The sequence below is a fragment of the Struthio camelus genome, chromosome Z (genome assembly GCF_040807025.1).
Source record: "Struthio camelus isolate bStrCam1 chromosome Z, bStrCam1.hap1, whole genome shotgun sequence".
NCBI classification, from domain to species: Eukaryota; Metazoa; Chordata; class Aves; order Struthioniformes; family Struthionidae; genus Struthio; species Struthio camelus.
The window spans coordinates 71,350,948-71,378,698 of NC_090982.1; the positions used below are offsets into that span (position 1 = coordinate 71,350,948).

General features: G+C 40.3%; 1 protein-coding gene and 1 long non-coding RNA gene across 2 annotated transcripts in view; one reads left to right on the forward strand and one right to left on the reverse strand.

Annotated features, from left to right (window-relative positions):
- Positions 1-8,781, reverse strand: part of LOC104146895 (protein mono-ADP-ribosyltransferase PARP8) — a 120,196-nt gene extending 111,415 nt beyond the window's left edge. The window contains exons 1-2 of the mRNA XM_068926972.1: positions 8,192-8,781; positions 7,308-7,362 (exon numbers count right to left, since the gene is read on the reverse strand). Of these exons, the coding sequence (XP_068783073.1) occupies positions 7,308-7,362; positions 8,192-8,282 (146 nt within the window). The 5' untranslated portion in view covers positions 8,283-8,781. The remainder of the gene's footprint in view (positions 1-7,307; positions 7,363-8,191) is intronic.
- A 120-nt stretch (positions 8,782-8,901) lies between these two features.
- Positions 8,902-24,071, forward strand: LOC138064431 (uncharacterized). Its single transcript, XR_011137676.1, has 3 exons — positions 8,902-9,057; positions 11,080-11,228; positions 21,697-24,071. It is a non-coding gene; the product is annotated as an uncharacterized lncRNA (long non-coding RNA).
- Positions 24,072-27,751: the final 3,680 nt, after the last annotated feature.

The window sequence follows — 27,751 nt, forward strand, 5'->3', positions numbered from 1 at the left end:
GAACACAGTGTCTGATATAAAGCTCCCTGGAGTTTAATGGGTCTTTCCAGGAGATGCCTGACTCATAAAAGCTATGATTGTTCCCAGTCCTTATGTAAGGCTCTTTCCTACTCTTCCCTCTCATACAAACAGGCTGGATGCAATCTGGCATTTAGACTGCATGAGCATGCAGACTGGGAAAGAGAGGTATTTTTGCATCTTCCTTATTCCCTTTTCTTTCAATGAGGTTTTTACCTACTGCTGCACTGGATAGTAGAAGCTTATCTTTATGAGTCAATTTTACCCTGATAAAATGAGGTCCTTTTCCCGAGCTGAGGCCAATTCAATGAAACATGCTGTAAAAATCTTCAACCTGCTGTAGCAAGGAGGACATTAATTCTTAAGAGCTATACTCTAGACTGTGATTTATTTAATGTCAAGGCAGAATTATATATTGGACTCTTTTCTAGATTTACTCAAATTTCATCTCTTTCTTTGTTTTAATTGTAACTAAACTGAACTCTCCCAGCAGTTAAAAATTTACTTTCCCTCTAGCTGCTGAAGCTTATTAAAGTAGGTATTTTGATTCTGAGAGATTAGACTCTGACTCAGAGGAGAATTCATATGCTGCACAGTAAGTAATTCATGGAAAAAAAAATGCCAACAGGTATCTTTGGATCTTTATTTATGAGTACTGAAAAATATGGGATATTGTTAGAGTTTAACAGAAAAAGAAATCAGAAATGGCAATAGTCCCAATACAGACAAAAGTGATCTAAACGAATTTTGTCACAGTGAACGCAGCTTTTAAATTTATTTGTCTTATCACATTAACACTTTAACAATGACAGCCTACAGGTCTATTTTTAGGTACTTTAATATGTTAAAATATGTGATGAAAGCAGAGAAAGAAGAAGTTGCTGTAAACGTTTTCTGTAAAGACATTCAAGCACTTCTCCAAACTCAGTGCTGGTGAAACATTCAAACAACAGTGCATACATTAATACAACAAAAAAACCCACATAAAGAACCTGTTGTTTCTCAAATGCGTTAAGCAAAGTACAGTAATACTGAGACCAGTATGTGGTGTGGGAGTTCAGCACTTTTGAAAACGAGGCCATACATTTATGTGCCTAAGAACATGTTGTACTGACAGAAAAGTAGACATTCACAATTTGAATATATTGCTCTTAGTATCAGTACAGTAGCTAAGTGAAAGGAGATAGCCCCTCACTTTACCAGCCTGGCAAGCGATCTCCGCAAGACCATAATCTCCCTAAATCTCCATCTCACTGATGGAGATTCAGTTCATTTCAGACACCGCTGATCCTCTAAAGCAAGGCAAGAGGGATCTGTCAGAAACAAGACCATCTAAAAAGGCAAGCTCAATGAGATCGTGAGTAGAACAGAGTTATTTTGCTTTACACAAACTCTTAATGTTGCATTTAATTGCTTTTCTACTATAGTGTTTTATTAGAAGTCTTTTTAGGATGAATCATTTGCTAAGTTACACCTACTGAATTTCTCGTAGTATCTATCAAAAAAATTATTATCTATCGGAATGTGCTGGTGGGTTTCAGGTACATACTAAATACAGTCAATATTAGAAGATACTATTAAATCAGAATAGGTATGGGTATCAGGAATTCATAGAGTAGGAAATGCTTGCTTTAAAGAGAGATTTTAAAACTGAAGTACAATTAATACCTGACACAGAACTGCTTTTTATAAGTACCCAAGGCTGTATTCAACATTACTTCACCTACAGAATCTTTAGTGAAGCAACGAAAATAACAATGTATATCAGATCAGGGCCAGTGCAGGTCATAGATAAACCTAGACTGATGTCCCATATTGCATATTTATCCTGCAGAAACAGATGTAGTCCCAGCAAAAATGCTAAGCCATATTTGATAGGAAAGTTAAAACTGAAAGAGGACATTCAGTTTTCCAGTTATTTTGGAATAGCATTAAACAGAATTAAGTACAAGATTGTGCATCTAGCCTTCATCCCTATCTTGCTGTAGCAGAGAGATATTTTGGGAACCTAACTATATACTTAATATCCTGAACACAAAGTTGAGAATAGTAAGCAACTGTCAGCAAAAGAAGACAACCTATACTTGTACGAGCCCTTCCTGAGCACTGTATTTACAGACCTGTATAAAACCGATTCCAGCTACACTAAAACACTCAGAACAATGGGTTCCAGAAAAAACAGTTTCTCATCTTCTTAAGCCACACTTTCATGGAAACTTTTATCTCATATTAGTCACCACTGCTTCAAAGAAGAGCAGCCCAACCTTTTCTTCCCAACCCTCATATAGCTCCCTTCCTAAAGCCAGTAAAAGCATTTATTCGTCCATGCAATGAACCAGGCAGATGAGCTAGGTTAAAACTAATCTATCCAGAAATGACTAGTCTTAAACTGGATCACTTTGGAAAAGAAAGGAAGAGTCAAAATGTTCAGAAAAATGTTTCCATTTTGATGTTTTCGGATGGAAACATTTTTATGCTTTGGTTTAAAAATGTCTTTCCTTTTTTGCGACAGTACAGTTAAACTGAATGTAATTTTAAGATAAAAACATGCATTAATTAGCCTGAAACCATTTTCTTCACAGGTTTTTTGTATTTAAGACTTTCAGTATTATCACAATGACACCAGGATTTCAAAATCATTCATTAAATGGAATCCTGATGTAGGCAGAGTTTTATTAAATTTATATAAGTACCAGTCAGGTATGGGCCTAAAAATTCAAAGAGCCTCTGGTGGGAAAGTTATTTAACACTATTTATTATTATCAAGTGGCTCAAACACACGGTGGACATGACGCACCTGGACTTCTGATATGTGGTTTCTGTCTCTAGCTGTAGTCACTGCTACGCTGAGGTGGGAATTAACTCATCCATTTACGAGAGAACGCCCAGTACTACAATAATAAGCACTGTGGATAACCCCTTGAACAGAAAACGAAAGCTAAACATTCAAAATCAAAACAACGTAAGTTAATATTTTGCCATTATTTAAAGCAAAAATAAAGAGGAAGGAAAATCTTTACTCGTGTTCTTAAATCATTTCAGACCACTATTCAACTTCCCATGCATTTACAGAATTGCCATTATTATCATCATTCTGCTCATGTAGGGAAAGCAGAACATCAGAATCCACTGTGCAAATGGAAGATGTAAATTCTGCCAACAAAATTAATCTCTGTGTTTAGTTCATACAGGTCGTATCTACTTTCTTTAAAATATGCTGCAGTATAATATATGTTCACATGCACAGCCTTTATTGTCACTGTCCCTCACTGCCAATGGCAGTTAAGTACATATTTGATTAAAGAGATATATCAGAACTGATATGATGTCCTTGTTTAGCTCCAAAAAAGAAAAGGGGAGAAAAACACTAAAAAATGAAGCACCTTTTTTTCAGGGCAACCAGGCACTACTTTTATGTAAACCATGTCAAATGATATATCAAGTGAAAACAACTTCAAGGCATCATGCATTTTTATTAGAAAGATGACAGATCAGCAATTCTGTTCAGTCTGTGGGGTTTCTGGAGAAGCAATGTTTCATACAGGCACAGATAATAGGACAAAGGAGACAAGAGATTTAAAAAAAAAAAAAAACCTTCAACATGTTCACGCTTTAATATCCTCTTTAGTTCCTGCAGTAAAAAGCATAAAGAATTCGGCCATTTCTGATATTCTGCCAGAAGTAGTTAGAGTAGAGTAAATCTTGCACAGTCACAGCATCTGAACGAACACCTCACTTTATAAGACATACCTCTCACCTTACTATCACTTTCTGACAATGAAATTTAAATGATTAAATTGATAGACTCATATTTAGTGTTCACACTGGCCACAAAGATGTTCTTCACTAATAAATTCCTCATTACAACTTTCCAAACCGGGAAGCATCTCCGCACTATCAAACAACACAAATAATTTAGAAGTGTGAACACAATTCCGTTTAGAAAAAAATGAAGTACTGTCCAAACAGAGGCCAAAATGATTAATTAAACTACACAGTTTGTAAAGCGTTATTTATGGTAATTAAAGCAATATAAATATGTTTGTATTTACAGAGATTCTTCCCTCCTAACTTTTCAAGAAAAATCCTGCAAGTGCAGGATCTTCTTTAAGCATATTCTTGCCTACCTAACGATCATTTACACATTTACTATTTAACACAGTATAATAGCTTAATACCACCTAAAGGTCAAATGTTGGAACAGGTCTACATAATGAACAAAAAAGATAATAGTTCTCAGTTGGTTTCACTGGAAGCTCTGTACTTGAACAAAAGCTAAGTCATGCCCTCAAGGTTTGGTTCAGGACTTTAGTTTGGGAATACAAATTAACTCCTCAGAAGCTGTAAGTGTGCTCTGGATCAGGCCTATCTGCTTGGTTTGATCTGAAATGTGGTTATGCACCACCTCAATATTTGAATAGTGCTAATGTACAAAGGGGCAGTGCAATCAATCCAAGCAACAGTGAAAAATCTGATAAGGTCAGAGAAGTTGGGCCCCAGAAGAAAAATCTCACACAAATAAAGTTAACCGTTTAAAAAACAAACAGAAATTTTAGGTTATCATTATACCCAAAATTGTACTGGTACACTGACTTCCATGGGCTTATACTGATTTACTGAGAATCTGGCTCCACTGAGACACGGACTTAATGTGTACCATTGGCAGCTACAGTATGCACAGGAAACCCCCCAGCTATGTTTAGCTTGCTTCATGCAAGGGTAAGGCAAAGAATTTTCCTCTCAAACATAAAACATAACTGCCTTCCTTCAGGTGTTTCTGTTCTTGCACCTAGCCAGAGCAAACAGAGCAAAGCTGTACTACACATTAACATTTGAGTGTCATACATCTAAGGGAAGCAAAGAAAAAGTCCTAGTTTGAACCATCACTAGAGAGTGCTAAAGGGCTGATCGCATCCTGTAATCCTCCTTACACACCATTCCAACTCTTACTGATTTAAACCTGTTTCTCACTTTGGAAACTGAGCATATTCCCTTTGCCCATTACTTGAAAACCTGTGTTGATGTCAGGTTGAAAAATACAAAGTCATCAGACTGAATATCTGAAGTAACAGAACGAGGCATATAAGCTGATATTCCGTCTATGACCTTCATTGCGTACCATAAGTTAATAGAGGTTTTGCCATATAGGGACAATTCCTGAGTGCAGTAGTCAAAAAATGGGATCACCACTCAAAAAGTCGATAGCTGCAGCAGTGTCGACAGGAGAAAAATCATGGCCAAGTACAAGATCTTTGGATAGCCGTCCTAAACAGATATCACAGACAAGTCACCGCTGTTGAATGTTGTAGAGCCTGCACTGGAGTCCTGCCCTAAGGTTATACTTATTACAATATACCCAATGTTCACCTAGCATCTTTCTCTAAGAATAAACCACTAACTTATCTTTGACATGAGAAACAGCAGTTTGGCCCTTAATGGTAAAGGCTTAGGGTTTTTCATTTTATGTATGAAGAGAGCTTACTATCATAAACTAGCCACTCAGTACGCCACTGCATACTAAGAATATTGTAAAGCATCTCTCTAAATCCGAAAAAAAAAACCAAGCAGAGAACATGAAACCCTTTTTCAAAGTATTCTTTCTAAGCGTCCTTAAAATGTCAAAAGGAAGGTGAAATTTGAGTATGCACTATTTAACCCACTTTCATCAGTTTCTCTAAGCTTAACTTTTGTATCTCAATTCAACTTGAGTTTTCAGGATCCTGTGACTACTTTCAAGTCAACAGCTTCTTAAGCGGATGACCCTAGTAAAAATTCTAGGCTGCGGGATGCATGGCCATCTTCTGTCTCTCCTTGTAGAAGTGACAATATTTTGCTTCAGTGTTACCAATAAGTTTGTTTTCCATCAGTTATGCCCTTAGGCTTTTTACTTTATTCAGCTTGAAAAATGGAAACAATAGAAAGGTTTCACTTCCTGGTTTCTTGCTGCAATGTTGGGATTACAAAATAGTGCAAAGTAACTTTCAAATTCAGTTTGTTTTAATTAAATGAAAAGAAGTAGTACTTCTGTAAGATAATTTCAACTGCACCAAGTTTTCCAAAACTATCTTTTAAAACAAGACCAAACCAAAACATATGTTAAAACCCTACATTAAAGGGTATATTTTAAGCAACCTGTAAATACATTTGATTCTGAGCTACTGGATGAACTGTTCTGCTCCACCGAAAATGATATGAGTTAGTCTTTCCTTCAATAGGAAGAAATAGGCTAGGGAAGTAGGAAAGTGTTTTTCTGAGCAGTCTAGGAGCCTGCGGACCATCTGGAAGCCTGATCCTACAGCCAGACCCTGAAGCATGCACAGAGCAGAACCGAGGGCTATAAGCACACTGCCTGCATCGCAAGGTTCACCTGCAAAGATCAGATTTCAGTATACAGTACTTTAAGCTGACGTACCCTGGGAAAGAAACACAACTGCCGCACGTATCAGATGAACTGTTTGGAAAATAAATAAATAAATAAATAGAACCAGGATGTCTTTCTAAGCCTTGTAAGACTAAGTGATAGGAGAACGACCTAGCATATACTCTAAATACTATACCAAGTAAAAGCCAACTAGAAGCCAGGAAAACAAAAAAGATGTGCGTTCCACTAATACAAGCTTTTAAATATGTTTTCTTTTGAAAACAGACAAACAAAACAAATGATGAAATGTAATTAAAAATGTATAAATGCACAAGCCAATTTATAAACAAAAACTGTTCTATTAATTTAGAAATAATGTCTAAATTAACATTCAATTAAAACAACAAATATTTTATGTTATAAGCTAGCCTGACATTTTACTTATTTTCTGAGAAGCTTAATTTGGTCAACTGCAGACAGTCTTGCATCTGTCGTGGAACTAAATATGGCTCTCAAATGCAAGAGAATTAGATGCTGATGTGATATTTGGCTTATTTGTTATTAAAATCATTTCTTTCTCAGTTTTTTTAAAGATGAATTAACTTCTTATTTCATATTTGTTGTATTGTCTTTGTTGTGTTTCTGTTAAGTTCACATTATAATTTCTACGTATACACATAAATTAAAAAACAGAAACGGTGGAGCGTGCCACAGAACAGCACTTAGAGGAATGAGCTTCTGACAACTAGGATCACCTTTCTGATCACCTCCCTCAACACTTTCTCCTCAGTTTACGTTTGTCTAAATGTAGATGATTTACTGATCACTCCTTGCAAAAGGAAAGGAAACATAAAGCCTGGCACTGTGCTGTATCAATGTAGCTCACCGAAGCAGGAAACGAAGTGAGTCATTATTGCAAAAAAAGTACCTTTTGGAGCCTCCGATATAGGTGAAGGTAAAGGTGGAGTCTGAGTACCTGAAATCTGAAATACAAAGGCTTGCGTTATTATAACTTATCATCCGTTCTTTATTTCAGCGGTGGGAGCTGAGGTCTCCCAGACCAGCGTTCTGCTGCCGCTAAGGGGGGGCTACCATGAATCAGGGGAAATGCAGCAACTCTTCCCCCCCCCCAGCCCCTTGCAACAAGTGCTCTGGTGCTATGGCAACGGCAGGAATTTCCATTGTCAGTAAAAGGCAACAGGCAGCAACAAGCCGGGCGCCTGCTACGGCAAATCAAATACTGTACAGAACCGTCCCCGTGAAGAAAGAAGCCAAACCCCGATGGTGTGGCACGGAACAGCGTCGCTTGCCCCTCGCCGTTCCCCCAGCGCTGACTGCGGGCAGGCATCTGGGCGTAAATACACGCCCGGAGGCGGGCAGCAGCCCGAGCGCCCCGGCGATAACGCCGAGGCTCCCCGCGGAGCGCAGCACCCCGCTGGGCACGGCACGGCGGCAGCGCCAAGCAGCGGCCCCCCCCACCCCCCACCAGAGAGGCACGGTCGGGCGTGTGGCCACTGCCATGCTCCCTGACTTGGGATACCCCCCCCCCCCCCTTTCCCAGCCGGCGTCTCGTCTCATCTGCCCTCACATGCCCTCGGAAGGAGAGGAGGAAGAGAGGAGAAGAGAAGGGGCTGATGCCAGGCACATGCAGGCTTCAGAGGCGGCCACCATCCCCCTGGGCATGGCCCCCGAAAGGGCTCAGCCGTACCCCGGCCAGGCATGCCGCGGCGGGGGAAGGGGCGGGGGCGGGCGGGCAGGCAGGCAGGCGGGGGGCGTCGCGCCGCGGACCTGGCGCCCGGCAGATAAACTCACCTGCAAACAGGCAGTCCTTCTCCGCCTTGCACTTTTGGATCACAACGTCAATATCCTTCTGAATCCTCTCTTGTCTTGAACACATCCCCATGAAATAAATCCCAGGGGAAAAAAAAAGCAGTCTTTATTTCCACCCCGCCCCACCCCCCGCTCTGCCAGTTTCAATATTCAGTCCAAAAGATGGACCCCGGGGCCGGCTAACAGAAGTCTCCCCCAGCCCCGAAGTGATCCGCTCGGCCGGGTGGAGGACGGAGGAGGAAGGCGGCGGGAGCCAATGTTGCATGCCCAGATGTGCCCGCCCAGATGTGCCGCCGCTGCCGGCGGATGGCAATTTCCTCCTTCCCTGACAATAGATCCAGCGGAGGGTGGCGGCGGCCACACGGGAACCCCCCCACCCCTCAGGGTTTTTTGGGTTGGTTGTTGGATTTTTTTTTTTTTTGAGGGAAAAAAAAAGGGGGGGAGGGGGCAAAGCGCCAACCCGACCGCTCACATCCCTCCTGCCCCCTCCCGCCACCAGCGGCGACCGCCGCGCAGCAGCAGCGCTGAGAGCCCGGCGGCGGCGGCGGCGGCGCCCGCACCCGGTCCCTGGCGGCGCGGCGCGGCGGGGCCGGGCCGGCGCTGCTGCAGCGACGCCGAGCCGCAGACCCTCCCCTCGCTGCCGGCCCGGCACGTAGGGCCCCGCGGGCTCCCCCGGCGGAGGCGGCGCGGGGGAAGGAAGAGGCGGACGCAGGGAGCCGCGCGGGCAGCCCGGCCAGGCGGCGGGCGCAGCGGCCGCGGCAGCCGCCGGCCGTCGCCTCCGCCGCCCCCAGCGCCGGGCACCGGCTACCGGCTACCGCCTCCTCCCGAGCAGCGGCGAAATGCAAATGGCAAGTGATCCCGGCCGCCGGGCGGCTCCCAGGTTGGCACCGGCCCCCGGGCGACGGCGGGCAGGAAGCGGGCAGCGCCGGGCGGCACGGGGCTGGCCGCGGCGCTGGGCCAGCGCCCAGAAAGGCGCCTCCCAGCCGGGCTGCGCGGGCAGGGGCGCTGGCAGCCGGTGGCCCCCGCCTCCCCCGCCGGCTGGGGAGGGCAAGCGGCGCCCGCTCGGCAGCCGCGGCCCCTTCGCCCTCTCCTCACCGGCCCCGGCGGAGCGGCCCCCCCCTCCTGCCGAGACCTTCCCCCCCGCCGGCCGCAGCCCGGCGCCCCCGCGGAGGCGGCTCCCGCCGGGCCCGCGCCGCCCCGGCCGCGGCCCCCCCTGCCGCCCCCGCTGCCGCAGCGCCTGCTGCCCCGCCCGCCCGCCCCCGCCGCCGGGGCGCTCGGCCCGGGGCGCCCCCACGCTGCATCTGCCAGGGGGCCCCGGGGCCCGAGCCCCTGCCCGGCGCCGGCAAGGGCCTTGCTCGAGAAGGGAGACCCGGAAAATCGCCCTTACCGGGTTTCCATCCCCCTGCCGACCTCCGCTCCCTTCCTACCCACGGGGAGGTGTGCACGGTAAAACAATAGAGAGCGAAATAACGTGTTTCTAATCCATCTCTGACCACCGTGGTTTTTAATCACGCTTTTCTCCCATCAGTCTTTGGCAAACCTACCGCTAAAACCTAAGGGCTTTAGGGAAAGGACTCAGGCCGTTAGCACAGTGCCTAACAGTGAGCACTAATCCAGGCTAGAGGCTTTGGGCACTAATGCAATACGAGGAGTGACTGTGATATAATTCAAATGGAATGGTTAAGTCTGCAAAAGCAAGTGTTTTCCATCACCCCAAGTGCTAAGTGAATAATCAGTAAAAAATAAAAATAAATGGGTGTGAACACAGTGGAAAACAGATTTGTTTAAAAAATTAAAAAGAATATTCATAAAATTCAGTTTGTAAGTGTTTGTCCTGGTCTAAACAACTCCCATGGATTATTCATTATTGAGCCCAATGGTTTCAGTGCTTTTTCATTAAGTAAGTCTGTATTAATCATGTATTGCTGATTTCAAGCACAGGGGACAAACGCGATCATTATTTTGTTATTTGTTCTCCAGGGGAAATATTTTAAAATGTGATGATAAAGAGATTCCATATATATTCCTAACTTGACAAGATTTCTTGTCTGAAGGAGGGAACACAAGGGAAACTATAAGAAAAGCAGATAGGCTTTAAAGAGAACAAAACCCCATCGTGTGACATAATTCTCTGCTTTTAAGAAAATAATTTATCTTTGAAGAGAGATTTCCAGACAACTTTTCAGTGCTCTTCCGTAAATTCTCTTCTACTGCAGTAAGACTTTCCCAGGGCAGAATACAGAACTTGCTATTGTACTCGCTGATGGAGTGTAATTCAGTAAGACTTTGTCATCTTGGCAAGTTATACCAGTTCAGTCAAACAGTGAGGCTTCTCTCGAGTTTTCTGCACATATTACACTGTTTCAGCTTTTATCTCTGTTACCTGCCTGCCAGGTATGGCCATTCTGGCTTTGATGGGAGGCTGGTACATAGGCAGGCATGTCTGCTGGCTTGTCCATAATCATAATTAGAAGCTATAATCAGAATTTGGTTTATTCTGGTGAGTTTTTGATCCTCAACCTTGTATAGAAAGGTACCCTTCCCACGTGGATCAGGACAGGGGGACATGGGACTATATTTTTACAATATATTTATGCTGACAATCTCACAGATTATTTTAACCACAGGGTGATTCTCAGTGTCGTAACAATTAACGCAAGTCTTGACTGCCTTTTTAAGCCTCAAGACTATTTTCACAGACTTGATACCCGTGAATTAAAAAGTCATCCACAAAAGAAACACTACTATCATCAGGAAAACTGTTATGGTTGGAATCTAGTTTCACAACATGAATTGAATAGAAAGAAAAGTCGGGAAAAAAATGTTTGGTTAAATATTTATTGTATTTATTGTGTCCCTTCGATTTCTAGATTCTTAGGCAATCTGGCCCTCTACTTACCTGATGACTCTGATACTGTTATAGCAGGAATGGTTGATTCCCATGAGGAAAAGCTAGGTTATATACTGAAGTTATTCTACTGATACAAATATTGAAAACGGAACATACTGTAAAATCAAGGTGAATCTTTAGAATTAGACTTAATCCTGAAATGTGTAAAGCTGCTGACATCAAAGTATCCTCAATTTTATTGCCACATCTGTGTGCGTGCTGTAATCCCCCAAAAAAAAGATGTATCAGCATCTACCAACATCTTTAAGAAACTTTCCGAAGAGTTTTACAAATAATTTCAAGAACAATAGGGCAATTGGTTTTGGAAGTAATGGTTTTGTTTCAAGGGAATTCAAGGTGAGTCTTTCCAATTGTCTTTTTGATCTTGAAAATCTGTTCATGTCATTTTCACTGCTCTCAAGTTCAGCTCAACTCAGTTTGCTTGTACTGAACTGATTACCTCAATTAAGCAAACAAGAAGTGTAAGTAATTTTTATATTACTTGGTTTTTTTACTGTATTGGTAAACAGTAAGTAACGTAAAAGTACATAGCCCCACATTTACATGCCCCAACTGAAACTCTGGTACAAAACAAAGTAAAAATTTGCGCTTTCTGCAATTTCAGTCACTATTTGCCAGTCACAGTACTGCAAAGCTCATTAATTTCTGCAGACATTGAGCTCTGGGAGGTGGAATGCTTAAAGGAGCGGTATCATTCCACTCTTTAGAGTGATAAAACACAACACAACCCCTTCCAGTAAGCTGCCTCAAAATGACATGGTTGTTTCTGCATTACACTGTGCTGTTAAAGTCTGAAAACACAGGCATTAAGTTGTGAGATATATAAGAATAATACTTACCTTGACTTACCTTGTTTCCAACAAAAGAGAAGTGACACAAGTGCATTGTAAAAATACCTCCCAAAGCATAAAAATAGTTTAGCTTTAAACTTTAGTATAATTGTCACTAGAACTCTATTATTAACAGTTATAATCTTATACCCTGTATTAAGATAATACTCTGATAAATACTCTTGAGTTTACAGTTACATTTCTTTAAGAATATTTTTTTTAGATGGATTTCAAGTCACCTGTCTTCAATGCCTTTGCTCTCAGTTGTCCATCCAAGTAGAGGGTCACTGCCACTCTTAGGCAGCCACAATCCTTAGCCAAAGTAATCCATAAGAGAATATAAAGCCACTGAAATCACATTAATTACAATTTTTTAAACAGGTATTAATAGACTGGCTTCTTCAGGTCATCACTGGAAGTCTGTGATGACTTGGTTTCGAAGACCACTAATATGACGTACCTATGATGATTTAAGGGTGTAGTGTAAATAAAGCCTCTTAAGTGATTTTTGGAGACAGTTAGCATTGGTCCATTGATCCTTCAATTTTTTAAAAAGAATACCAGTTTACATGGTATTAATAACATGACTTAAAATATTGATATGATATAAAAGCTTTAAATATTTTTGCGTGATGAATATTGAGGCAATGGCTAGATTACAACGTGAAACAATGCCTTAAACTATCACCTGTTCAATCCGCCATAGGTTTTTAAAAGGATTTTAAGCCTTTTCTTCTATTCTAGTGGCAGCAAACTTTTAGCTAACATATTTTAACATTACATATTTTACTTTCTTTTTTAGAAAAGCTATAGGGGAAAGAAAAAGACAAAAACATTGCAGTGATATACCAGAGGACCAAAGCTTATTTTTTAATTCATTGTTGAAATTTAAAAAGTTGTATTTTTCTCCTTTTTAAAAAATATTATATAAAACAGGACCAAGAGTCACCTCAAACAAAACAAAAGGATGTACAGGTGCTACAAACAGATGTGTGGAATTGTTACGAGAGTAGTCTCTAATTTTCCATCAAAGACCAAGTACTTATCCTTCTAGATGTCAGCAAGGCCCAGAACAGCTATCCTTTTGGCTGCTGGCATTATAAATGCTCTCAGCAATGTCCAATAAATCATGCAATCAGATTCCAAAATGACACCACAATTTATTGCAACTCTTAACATTAAACTTTGTAACGACTGCTTAACCTGTTTGGTTTTTCCTCCTCCATTAATTCCTCCTCATCTCATCTTTCAGCCTCTTCCCGTTTCCCTCATTTCTCCTAGTCCTTTTGACTTCCCTCATTAACTCTTTTACCATTAAGTTAACATCTTATTTCTTCTAATGAATCTCATTATTCTCTTTTCTCCCCTATCCATTCAGTTCCCCTCCTTGGTCTCACTCTTAGCACTTCACAGGCAGCACAAGAAAGAGGGCAAAAAGGGATCTTTCTCTACAGAAACCAGAGTTTTATAACACAGGCAAGCAGGAGTCTTTTAAAACTTGTTATCCCTTGGCTTTACGGCATCAGTCACCTAAGCAAATCCCAAAGGGGAACCCCCTATGCCTGTTTCCTGCCAGCTCCTGAAGTGAGTTGCGTCTTGCCAGCACGGTCATTATTTCCATGAATCTTGGACAATTCTGCCTGCACAGTGGCAGTGCTCAGTAACGCAAATAACGGCGCCTCCATCCAAATTAGTCTGCAGCCTGGTAGTCAGAATATTTCTCTGGGAGATGGGAGTTGTGAGTTTATCCTCATAGGCTGACACTAAGTTGACACTTAATGTCTCCACAAATGTCTCTTGATAGAAGAATGCCTGAAGCTCAAACAGTGATTGAGCTACTGAGTCCTGAAGGTACATCATCCTGCCTGAGCATAAGAAATGGTTTCCAAATCAGAACTGACTTTCCACAGAGAGGCCTATCTCAAGGGGTGCAGATGAGCACCTAAACCCAGGTGAGAGGCAGAATATTAGATCTAATCTTCATCTAGCCATTTTCAGTGTTCCCTGTCAGGCGTTACAGCTATTCTAAATCCCTTTTTCAAGAACTTTACTTTCTTCATTCACTGAATAGAGAACGTAGATGATTGGAAAATCCACACTAAAAGCCTGCAGAAAACATGTGAGCACCGTGAATTTATATTTAGTACCAACCTGAATATTTAGGGAATGGCTCAAGCGTATCCAGACTATTTAAAAAATGCATGGCAACACGTATCATTTGCCACAGCTGCAACTTATCACCTAGCAAATTTCTCAATTGCTGAGCAAACGCAAAGTTAAAAAAAGCCTTAGAACAAAACTCGTCTGTTGCCTATATACAGATTGCAATTTCTTAATGGCAAATAGTCATGCCAGAAAGTACTAAAACTGTAAAATACTTACCTTACTAAAAATATTCAATTTAGTCCATTTTCTGCAACACTAAATATGATTCACCATGTCACCATCTGTTATCAGGTACTGATGCTCGCCTGCTAAAAAAACCTCAATTACAGCCAACCTATGCCTGATCTTAACTAAGAATTTGTAACCCAAAATTACAAGGAACTGCCACGTACTCTCAGTTCAGTTGAAATTGATAGGGTTGGAAGCACTCAGCACCTTGCAAGATTAGCCCTTAGAAAGTGAAGACTAGTTCCAACAACATTCGTTTATACTGCAAGCCGTGGCGTACTGTTTTGATCTCTGACCTAACTCTAAATGAGAGGCTGAGAAAGGGGGGAAATTAGCACATGCAGAGTTTCATGCTGCTGCAACTACGCTACTTCCTGTACCCAAGGAAACTCATTTAGTGTTTGCTCAGCTATTGCTGCTCTACTAACTGTGTTTAACCCCACAGAGGTAATTAGATTTGGGTGTCTGCAGTTGTTCCCTTCAGAAGATTGGGACCAGGGGTTAATGCAATGTTCACTCAGTCTTCCTAAACCAAAGCACTCTTTAATCTTAAGGAACTAAACATAAAAGAAAGTGACATTTACGATAATTAGTGAGTGTATGTACTTGTCTCATCTAACTCTTACCAAAAGCATCCCAAGCTTGCATATGACAGCAAAACTTTCAGACTCCCTATGGGTGTCGTCTTTAGTCATTTTCCCACAGTCCCCTGTCCAGTGCCCCTGTGGTTAAGAAAAAGGTTTTGGTTTTTTAGCTGTTTATAGGACACCTTTTATGGCTGTTTCTCTTCTGGTAAAACAGTTGTGTAACCTGGCAGGATCCAAAGTAGGTGTTGCTTTGCTTTGTTTTGTTTTGAACAATATTGCAAGCATTGTATTTAACATGAAACTCATACAAGGGAGTACGTTGTGTGGGGTTTTTATTTTTTCTTTAGCTGCCAGGAAACCCAGCCAAACCTATGCGTACAGTATTCGTCCCATTGACCATATCACTTGGTAGCTATCCAGATAATTTGTTTGCAAGCCGTGTTCACAATTACTACAAGTCGACCCATTCCCCAGTTTCCCCATTATCTTAACCCTGAGGTACTTTTGTCAGCCAGCAGTATCCACAATGCAGAATTCACTATGAAAACCTAAATAATACCATAGTCTAAGCTAGTAAAAAATTGCAGTCTTTGCTATATCTAAAAGAGACTAGAATAAATACAAAATCCTTAGGCAAAAAGACTGTGGATTCATAAATGAAAACAACCAACACGTTTGGGGAAACAAGTCCACTCCCTTTTAGTTATCTGAGGCACTTTGTACAGTTTGAGTACAAAATCATGCTTATCAAATTTCAAGTAGATGTCTTTTCTTTTAAAACCATCTTCCAACTTCACAAGACTGTTCAGTAGATGAACAGCTTCAGCCATCCAATACTGAGACTGCTGGCTGGCTGTGACATAGGAAATGACTGAAATGAAGGAAGTGCCAATGAAAGAAAACCTGAAACCCCTCAAAGAGATATACAGCAAGTGCAAAAGAAACTATGCAATGTTTTCAATAAAAAGATTACTCAGAGATTAATTACACTTTTGGCGGGGGGGAGGTGCCGGGGGGAAATGGTAGAGGAGTTAATGAAAAGAAAATCAAGAAATAGCTGAGGGAAAAGGACTAAGAATGCTTTTTCTGGGAAGAGAGGAAATAGTTAAGTATATCAATTTTTTTTATGGACATCATGTCAGCATTCTGGCTTCTTATTAGAAAAATAATGTCTAAGAATATCAACATTTAATATTGAAGATCAAGTCTTCATTGCAGAAATTGTCAATTCAGTTAGACCTTGCTTTTGCAAATCACATCTAAGCTTTCAGCATGAGTAGTCCCATTGACGCAAGCAAGACAAGTTATGAATTAAAATGAAGCAATTAATTAGTTTTTAAACACAGGTCTTAGGTTTGCCACATCCATACTCACTCAGATTTTTAAAACCCACATATCTGGGTGGAGCATAAACAAAAAGTGCCATTTTCTGCAAGGCTAGTGAAGCTCTGCCTATTGTTTCTAATAGTATTATTTAGGTAAATATTATAAACAAGCTTCTTTAAACACAACATATTCTTGACAAGAGTATTTACCAAAATAATTCACAGTCATTATTGAAAAGAAATGCATAAATGTCATTGTGAGAAAGGAGGTTGGTATATCCTCATTAAGTAAGCCATGCAAATACACAGTAAGGGTTTGAGTTATCACGATGCTATGTACCTTCTCTGTTCCTTCTGTGATACACAGAACATGCCACAAGACCAAGGTTATATCTAAAAAGTATGGGAAAAGATACCCTCCTGAGCAATTTCCCTACCTTAGCCAAGAGGGGTGCCGTATTTACTTCAAAAAAACAAAATTAACGAGGGGAAAAAAATACTATCAAAGGTTTCTGGACTCAGTGTGTTTTTTCAGAACATCTTTATGACCTTTTTCTCTTTCCTCTTCCTCAGTTCTGCTTGTATTTTTGTCTGAAATGAGATCTGGGCTGCCAGCAGTGAAGTAACCCATTTTACAAATCGTGTTGGAGCCCCATCTGTTTTGGTTGAACTTTGTGTTTATTACTGTCCCACCTAACATTCATAAACACAACTTCAATTTATTATAAAATGTAGGTGAGCTGTCTTGTGACTGATAAGGTTGTTTTACAAGGTTTACAGTGTGTTCATACTGTAGCTTGTGTAGTATAAAATGAATTTCTTCTAACATTCACAACATAAAAGACATACTTGTATAAAGAAACTAACTCAATGATACAGTTATCATTGCTATATGGGGATGGGATAGAAAAACAACCACAATTAAAACAAGGTCATTATTACTGATTCCTAGATTTAAATATCAGTTATTATATATATTTTTATATAATGTTTTATATTTGATGCTTTTCTTTTTTTTTTCTTCCAAAATGGTGAAAACTATCAGGCTATCATGTAAATCTTTGGAAATATTTCAAGGTTGAAAACCGTAAAGTAAAATCATCAGATGCTAATGTTTCAGCAAACTTTTTTTTTTTTTTTTACACATCTGCAGTTCCTCTAAATCAATTATTAGTATGTCCATCATTGTAGTTAAATTATTTGAGTTTTATAGAGATGCTGTATATTACAGTTAAGGTTTTGGTGTGCAGAACAGTGATAAAAAGTTACATAAGAAGATTTATCTTAGTTGTGCCTTGGTGATATTTTTAATGCAGCTACAGACAGTTCTGTACTATAAACCCTGTTTTTTTATTAAATTAATTTTCCATCTTCCTACATAATTATCTAAATTCTCTAAACTGCACAGATATAGCTCTTGGCACAATATTTCATGCTGACAAGAGAATGCTAAAAGAGAAATGCAGCTGGATAGACTCCTAAAATACTCAGCACTGATTTATGCATTTCGGTAAACTCAGTTACAAGACAAGAGCTGGGTAAATAGTAGGAAAAATTATTCATAGACACATTTACAAATGCCTTTTAATTTGGCTATCATCCCACCCCTTATACTTGCTTGTTTTCAAAAATATTCAGCAAGGCTGTTTTATTGCATGATGTCAATATGCAGCCACGATAATTCTTGTACCAATGTTAGTACTTATGCTTCAGCTAGAAAATTCTTTTCTTCTGCTTACACAATCAGGAAATAAACTCAATATCATGTAGCATAATTCAATCACACATCACGAATAAAATATTATAACTAGTTAAAGATATGATTTAGAGGGAACAATTTTCAAGCAATACATTACTTAATAGCTGTTCACATAAAGGTATTTAAATATTGATGACACAATACATACTTCCCCAAAAATGAAAAGGCAAAGGTCTCCAGCATTCTAAGGGCCTTTTGACCAAGACTTTTGCTGCTGAAAAAGAAAGTTTGTATCAAGTTAAACTTATTTTTGTTATCTCTTTTTGTCACTGAAACAAGAGAGAGAGGAGTTCTGGTCCGTTTAACACAAAATTGTTTTTTTCATTCTGAAACAAGATGTTTCATTTTGGGACACTCATTTTAGGGAAAACAAGGAGTCATAACGCTAGCTTGTGAAGAAACGTCCTTTTATTCAGTAGCTTAGAGGCTTGAGGAGACACCATGTCATTTTGTCTCATCGCATCTTTGCATTTTCATATTTATTCAAGTGTTTTAAAGAAGGGGAAACACCTTCAACAAGAGGATCCTGCTCCAGAAAATCCCCCCAGCTTTTAGTTAGGATACTTGGTAGAAGTCAAGGTTGGTTTTGTTCCTGCCTTGAGTGGAACAGAGCTTGTTTTTGAAGGGCACACGAAGGGAAAAGGAATGAATCCTCAGCTCCATTGTTTGAACGGTTGTTCAAGGGGATTCCAGTCCCTTGCCCACTGCACTTTTGGTTTAGAAAAAGAGAAACAGTTTTACAAGCACAGAGCAAGAGCGCTTGTCTGAGAACATGGTATTTATGGCACTCTGTTTAGAAGCACAGGATTGAAACTCCTGAAGAGGAAAGAACTCTTTCAACTTTCCCATATCTGGAGCGAATGCAAGAGCCACACTATTCAATGAAGTAGAAAATTATTTTCAGCTGGGAAAAACTACATCTACACAGTTAATCAGAATAAGTAATTCAAGATCCCCCTTAAAATGGCATTTTTGTGACTTGATAAAAACATTAAGTGTTTATGTAGCAGTCTGATAATCTGCTAAGAAAGAAGCCCCAAGCAAGAGGCACATCCAGGAAAATGAGGTATAGCTTGAGCACCTCTGGAGTTTGGAAATCCTTGGCTCTCAGAAAAATATTTGATTGACACAGTCATTAATGTTCTCTAAGGTAGTGTGTCTCAACTGGTGGTCTAGAGTCAAAATGTGGTCTAAGAAAATGGCTATAAAATAGAAGATTTTTAAGCATGCACACATGCAAGGAGACAAACCTGAAGGAGGGTAAAGAGTCAAAAGCAAAAAAAAAAAAAATCAGACTAAACTTTGAATATGCATTTATATTTGGATGTAAACAAAAGCCTCTGCAACATACTGTACAAAGTAGTTCTGCATGTTCCCCACCCTCCACCCCAAGAATGAAGATAGAAGTTTCACAGATTAAATTCGAGTTTCCATAGTCCACTTCCCCTCTGCCTTTGGCTGTCTGTTTTAAGGCCCTTTATTAGGCCAGCAAAGCCACAGTGAGGTGGTTAAGGAAATGGAGCCAAAAATTAGGTCTACAGAAACTGCGGCTTGGAGTCAGATCAGCTCCTCACATGGCTTATTACAGAGCCATACCTTAAGCAACATGCTGGTTCAAGAGAGGGGACAGGGCCACAGCAGACCCCAGTGTTAGGCTGCAGCTATTCTGAGAAATCCCTAAAGTCCCAATCTTATCTAACACATACTGATTAAAGTCAGGTAGTCTACTTACCCTAGCACAGGCAAGAACATATAGCTTACACTCTAAAATATAAACCTTCTAGTGAAGCATAGAGTACGTCACTTAACATCAGGGTTCCTAAAAAAATGCCAATTGAACTGTACTGCAGAAAACACCTGACATGAGAAGGAAATAATAATTCATCAGAAAGTGGAGGAGTTTAAGCAAACAGAAGGCCAAATAACGTGATACAGTTATCTCATTTACTTCTTTACCATACTGGCAATGAAGGATAGCTCAGGTCTAGACAGTGGGAGTTAGCCAGGTGAGTAAGGACACAAATCAACCAGGAAACAATGCTCATGATGATAGTGTAAATGACACTCTGAAAATCATTTTGCAGATAGTCTGGGAACAGATCTGCAGATCTTTGTTTATGAGGGCGCAGCGCCTCACGTAAAGGAACTGCCTTCTCACTGCCTGGAATAACAAATGTCACTGTTCTGCCTAAATAGACTGCAATGTTCTTGATGAGGCTGGTTTCCAGACTCTGTCATCCATAAAAGCAGTCCGTATTAAGAACATCCCTCAGTCCTAGCCTCCCACCCAGAGGGGAGCTGTGATACTATCCAATAAATTATTTTAAATAATACTTGTGAGGAAAATAATTCAGAAAAATACTACAGAAAGAATGACATAGTTGCTCTCCATGCAAGCCTCTGATCACAAGTTAAGAAACTCATTTCCTTTAGTGGTGTATGGCCCATTAAATTCTTCCACGTTTTAAAATTATGTATTGTCCTGTGGCCATATTACCTTTTAAGAAAGTAATGTAGCATTTATAATTTTTCTGGAAGAAATGAGTATGGAGACCTATATCCTTGTATTCATTCTTTGTTTCACGGTGTATTTAGCTTAAAACACTCTAGTTGATATTTCAGGATAGCATAAAAAATATTTTGTATTGGTAAAAGCAGTATATGGAAATCAAACTTCTTCCAGTAGGTCCAAAGAATAAAGCCTATTATGTGGCTTTTTGCAGCTTTCTTTAAAGATTCTATGTGTTTGCTGCCTGGTGTACACCCAAAAATAAATGGGAAAAAAGAAGTTCATGCTTCATAACTTTATTCTACCAAATGTAAAAAGTATTTTAAGTTACAGGTTTTGTTAAAACCAACCTTGCTATCTTATTATCTCTGACATCACAGCAACTAACACCCTGAGGGAGAAGGGAACCCTGTAAGGTGTGTACCTCTGCCCTCTAACTGTATATAATCAGTATACAGTTAGACATCTAAGGCCCTGTACTTGTGAGCGAAAAATTGCTTTTTCCTATGCAGATTCTTTGCGTTATAAGACTGTCCAGCAAGCTGATCTGTGCAGTTTTATTCTATTTGGGGTGTTCTGGGAGATGGGTGGGGTTGAGGACTTCGGAGGGTTTTTTTTTTTCTAAACACAAAATAACAGGTGAACAAGTAAGGAAATGTGCTAGATACAAAAGCCAAGCAGACGATAGAAGTGGAAGTTCTGGTTTTAACTAAAATGTTGTCTCCCATCATGCTTTTTTTTTTTTTTCTCCATTCTGAGCAACTCTGCTTTTATAGTAGAAGCTGAGTACTAGATCACTTCTTCCAAAAATATTCCCTTTGTCTTCCTATCAGTATTATGACCACTGCAACAGGTAAAAGAGCACATGGCAAAAATTATTGTAACACTCAAGGAAGCTGGGGGATAGCTAACTGTACAGGATGAGGCGCCCATCACATGGTCTCAGCCGCTCCCTCAATAAATGGAAACAAGTTGTCTGACCTACTAATCTGGGCGCACATGCTCTAAAACCCATTTCCCCAGTCAACCTAGCTGCAAGCACCATGAAGTAACCAGAGCTTCTTCCTCTGCTGTGGGCTGGAGGGGGCCCCCAGTCTACCTGCTGTGTTTCTCTGTGACAGTCTTCACTTTCTTAAAAACTCTTTACTGTTCCTCTTTCTGTTGTCTGCCAGGGTGAGCTGTGCAAGCAGCTGCAGAGAGGCACACTGCACAAAAAGACTTCTATCAGAAATCAGAAAACAAAGAGCAATGACAGATTTTCTTTAAAAGGCATGAAGATAAATCTGAAATACGAAATAAAACAAAGGCATGGCCAGTCTGATTGCACAGTTTCTAGGCTGGTAGAAAATTCACTGTAGGAAGAGCTGCAGAAAGAAGCTACAGACATCCTCTTTGACTACAATCAAACCCGATCCTTTGAGGTTGAGAAAGGAAAGTCTGCTATAGACACTATACAGCATGGAGCACCCTAATGCTCTTGGAGGTGTCATAGTTCAACTTTGGTGTTATAGTTTAACCTTACACCTTATTTGATAGTGCTTCGTTGGTAAAGTACTTGTATCTTATTTTTCCAAAAATAATACGGTTAAATATCTCAGTGCAGGTTAAAAAAAAAAAAAAAACAACCTCATGATAACTTTTTTTTATTTCAAATATAGTTCCAAATCCATGTTGTACATATCCTCTGTTCTAATGTAATACTAGTTTATGTTCTCATATCTATGAATGATTTCCTCTTTCTGAATTAGGTCATCACTACACAGTGCTATTTTTTGTTTTGAGGAAGAGAAAAATCTCTCCTGGGTTTCTGAAGAAACATGACCACTTGCTGTTTAAGTAAAAACAAGCAGGAGGGGTTGGTGTTAAAACTATCATCTTGTGGTTAATAAGCAGCCATCCACATATTCAGGCTGTGTTGTACTGAATTGTAATAACTGCTCCACTGAATAATGCTGTAGGGCAGCCTAAAATTAGATATAAACACTGTATTTAATTTTGAAGTACATGCAAGATTTATCACTGGAAACTGTTTCTATATCTTGTATAAGGTTGACAGTACATTGCATACAATGTAGCAACACAATCCTAAAGAAGAATAAAAAATGAAAAGGTTTTAAATATATATCATGGAGAAGAATTGCAATCCAAGACTGTGTTAACAGAAAAAAAAATAGAAAAGAGGAATGAGTGCAACGGATATGCCAGTTTGGAGGGTAGTAAAAGCATAAAAAAATAAACAAACAAGGAACAGTTAAGGACTAATTTTTTCTCTATGCTTATATTAATCTTCTCTGATCCCTGTTACAGAAATTGGAACCTCAGATCTAAATATCATTCTGTTCATCTCTAAAAATACAGCTGATTATGGCAAATAATTAGTTTACTGAAGTTATTTACTCTGTCAGAACAGCAAACCCTTTATTCCTTCTCCAAAATGATCTTTGAGCAAACAGTTTTCTCCGGTGAAATAGCACAGTCTTTAAACTATGCTAGAGATCATTAAAGAACAAATCTCAAATTGTTCTTTGACCTAAAAAGATATTTACATTTTTTACCACACCAGAGTATATTTCTTCTTTGATGGTGAAGAAATCTATCCCCAAATGACCATGATGTATTGGCCAAGATTGACTTGAGAGTGTTACTGACAGTTCCCCATAAGTGGGGAAGGGGTGGACGGGGAGGGGAGAGAAGGCCACTCAGTTCAACTTTTCTCTGTATCTTGATATTTTAGAACTTGGAATTTCTTATAGTCTCTGAGCTACATGAGAATTTTAAACATGGTCACAGGAAAGGGCTAGGAACAACTTCAAAAGTATCAACCAGTGAAAGTCACTAAACACTAGACAATTCATTGACCTCTCCAAGTTTTCCCGGTTTGGAATAATTCTATTATTTGTATGCTGTTTTACTGATACCTTCTTAAATGCTGTGAAAATACTTCCTCCTGGAAAGCCTGGCTGATTTTCTACATGATATAGACAATGTGATTTATGGTTATGGAACGTTGTGTCCAAACTTCATTGTATGATCTGCAATTGAAATGCCCCCTTGCTTTGGTTTATAATGCTCCCAAAGAATATTAGAAAGGAAATTTTTTTTTGATTTTTTTGAAAATAATTTTTTGTTATTTTTTGAACACTGCAACTGGAAGAAACTATTATGGAAATCATTTGCTAAAGAGGCACAAGCTGATGACAAAGTGCATGCATAAAAATATAGGCAAAATGCTGACTATTGTACAACATAGGCAGTTTCTACTGAGGCTTAAAAGCGTTTTTTGCTTAAAATGAGCAAAATTGCACACACAGGTGTATTTTTACTCCAAGAATTGCTAAAATAATAAAATTACAGTTAAAATGATTTTACTTCAGGCAATTATATGCTGGTAGTACAAAGTCATTGTTTTACTTCACAGAACAAAATCATTATTAAAGGAATATCATGTTTTTACTTTGCCATTTTTTCTTTAGATAATATGAAATACTAAAATCCTGGACTGATATCAAATCCAGACGTTCCTGAATGAGAATAAAAGAGGGCGTTTAAAGATCACGTCGTATTTACTATGGGTCTGAAAAGATTCCCGATGACAATAACTGAAGCGTTTGCTTGTCTTGAGGCAAAGACCGTGTTTTTTGAATAGCAGATTGTAGGAGTTCCTTAGAGAAAATGACATCCTTAGGAGGTATGCAATGTAACAATCAAATGGCAGTTAATGTGAACCTGGGCTAGATCCAAGGAAGAGATAAGTCCTTTATGCATTAGAGAGAAATTAGCTACTCAGCCCGAAACACCGTTTAGGGGGCACCTTACCTTGAAAGCACCCAGATGCCACGGGGTGCCACAGGCTGTGCCTTGGTCGGGTGCCCCAAGGGGCTATTTCTGCACATCCTGCACTAGTTTTGATGGGGCTGAGCACCTCAGCCCCGCTAGCCAGACTTCACTGGTCTCCTGCCTCCATGTGAGTGTCTTGGTGGGTTTTTTTTTAGTACTGCTAAAAAACAACTGCCTTCCTGTAGCGAGCTAGTGCTGTAACAATAGCTGCACGCAGACTAGTTAAGGGATAGCCTAGCAGACTGTTAATGATTAGCGGGTGGGACACTCCTGTAGGCAAGAAGAGCCATTGTTCAAAGGTCCCCCCTGCCCAGAGGCTTCCCATCACCCAGAAAGCTATCCTAACCTAAGTATTTATCACCTTGCTAGTGAAGCTGTCCCACTGGAGCAAAGAATCTCTATTCATTAACTGAATTTCAGGAGCTGGCAGTAACATAAAAGGGATTCAACTTTACAAAGACCTTTTCCTGGTCTTTGCTCCAAGGTCTGTTATTAATTAAACTGTAATTAGATGAAACTCATATGTAATGTTTGGAGCAGGGCCTAACATACAAATAACACTATTGTCTGCTGATTTGGAGCCTTATTATGTTTTCTGCTTTGGTGGTCTCTCTCTGGCCTAACGAATTTGGTGTTCTTTATAAACGAGTGGCACAGCCTCAACAACAGAACTACCCCCTTGGCCCAGCATGCCGTCTAGTCAAACAAGAGAAAAAACGTACCTGGCAACTTCAGAAAATGACAGTCGCTCGCTGCCAGGGCGCCACGAGGGCCGGCTGCTCCCCGCGAAGGCTGAGCCAGGAGCCGAGGGTGCCTGCGTGGCCGTGCCAGCACCGACCAGGGCACGGTCCCGCAGCCTCTGACCCAGCAGGACCCGGTAGCAGCCCCAGCCACCACAATACGATGAGCCAGGTCCAGGGTCCCTCTAGGCAATCCCACCAGCAGCAGCAGGAGACCAGGCTGGAAACAAGCTGTAATGGGGGTCTGAAATTCATCCTGGGGGCAGGGCTGGAGACAGGACACCCACAGGGTAACTCAAGCAGGGGCTGATGGCCCTGGATTGGGCTGAAACGTTGGCCTGGGCCCGGGTAGGATCAGGGAGCCCCCGGGGTGGGCAGGGACAGGGAGGGCTGGTGGTACCCGCAGGGCCTGGACACTTGGAAATACTAGGCAGGTACATAACGGCCTCGTGTGGGCAGGGAAGAGAAGGGAGCCTCCTCTATCATTTTATACCGTTTTTGTCTCCTGGTTTTTGACCTGTAAAGGAATGTTTATTTTCAAATTTGTATTCACAACCACTTGAGTTACCAGTAGTGACATTAAGACCTCAGAAGTGGAGCTCAGCACTTTCCCCTTCTGTCAGAACTTTTCTGCTGCTTACTACATGACTGAATAATGTTTTCAGTACAGGAAAAACATCGCTTGCTGACTAGTGGATAAGACTTTCACTGTGAAATGAAAGTTTGAAATATGAAATGAAATATTGGATTTCCAACTGTATTTCAAAAACAGTTACTGAATAAAATACATAAATAGGATTTGGAAGAGTTCTAGTCACTCCCTAGTGAGTGCTCTAACCACAAGGCTACAGGTTCACGCTCCCTTTCAGTCTGTGTCTCTGGGCTAATTAATCTTTAATTATGCTATGACAAACGTAAGAGCTATGGCAGAAGAGGTGGGGAAGGCAGCCACTGCGACCTCATCTGGGGGTTAAGAGCTCTCCCAGGCCATGAGCGACGGCAAGCAGAAGAAAGAGCAAGTGTCTACTTAATTCTTTCTTGACAAAGGTTTTTTCTCCTGCTCTAGATGTTGTGAAGATGTTATTTCCTGAGTTCTCCCCTACATCAACCAATTTAGGTAATGATCAGTCCTGAAGACGATAAATCTCTAAATCTGTTCTGACTATAGATATAGTAAAGGCAATCTAGTTGGGATGGTGGTGTCAAAAGGTCTTCACTTGAGAATGATCTTAGTTATATATTTTTAATCCTGTACTAGAGAGACAAAGGCAGATTTGCCTTACCTCTTCTTTAAAGAGAAAAGTATATTCTGAAGTGTCTGTAACGAGCATAGCTACCAAAACAATGAAAAAATTCAAACACAACACACCAATTAGGCAGAAAAAATGAAAGTATTGTCTTTGTTCTTGGACCTGGGACAGAAGGGAGTCTGTTAAAAGGACAAAGCTCTCCAGAGTTTCAGGACAAGCCTGAGGGATGGGGAAGGGAAATGACAATCCCTTGCTAAGGGGGAAGAAGGGTGAGCCCTTAGAAGATGCATACTGATGACAGACTCCATGCATAAAAATATAAGCGTACTGCTGACTGTAGTACTGAATAGGTAGTTTTAAATTCAGCTTAACAGTAGGTGAGCAGATTTTCATGTACATGAGGTGAATTTCTTGCTCCAAGAAAATAAACAATCAAGATGAAATCTAGAACAACATCTGAACTACCAAACACTGAGACACCTTAGTGCAAACAGAGACAAGAACAAAAGGACAAGAGTCTTATTATAGTGTGTCTAGGGTCTTTCTCAGGGTACAATTTTTCTCACCATGAAGGGAGAACGGGAAAAAGGTTGAACTAAATGAGGGCTGCATACATGCAGTAACTGAACAAACAGGAATAAGTGGGTGCAGACTTTACACGTGGGGAGAGGCACACAAAGGAATATCAAGAGGCACACAACAACTACTGGTTTCACAAAAGTGGTTTCCCTAGGCTTTACCACTGGTTTCATTACATGCTGTTTGCAACATCAAGCATCTACTGCTTAAAGATATTTAAGTGTTGTGTCAAACCACGGTTGAATACCTGACCCACATATTTGCAAATCTTTTTTTTCCCCCCTGAATAAAGAAACAAAAAAGCCCTCAAAAGCTCCTGAGATTTTTCATAACAAATTTATCATCATTATTATCATCATCTGAAATTATCAGCTAGAATTAGATAACTAAGTCTTTGCTTTGGTAATTATCACTTTACGGGGATGTTCTTAGCAGCATTTAGGCAGACATGCCATTATTAACTCCTGCATTCAAATGTTTGAAACAATGAATTTTAATGTTCACAAGCAAGAACTAAGGTATCATTTCTAAGGCTGTCTCTTTATTTTGTGTTGATTTTTTTGATGGAATTTGGTTAAAAAAAAAATCCTTTGCCAGCATTCAGTATCCTCTGAGATTTCTAAGCATGTGAAACAGACCTAACAAAGTCACAATCCAACTTACCATAGTATGCACAAGAGAGATGAACAATGCTTAAAAAAAAGGTTTAGGTGATTTAATCAGTATCAGAAATAGGAGCAAAAGGACCACATAGAGCATGCTAAAATATTACACCTTTTGACCTAGGCATATGACCAATATTCACAATCTTATAGGTTGTT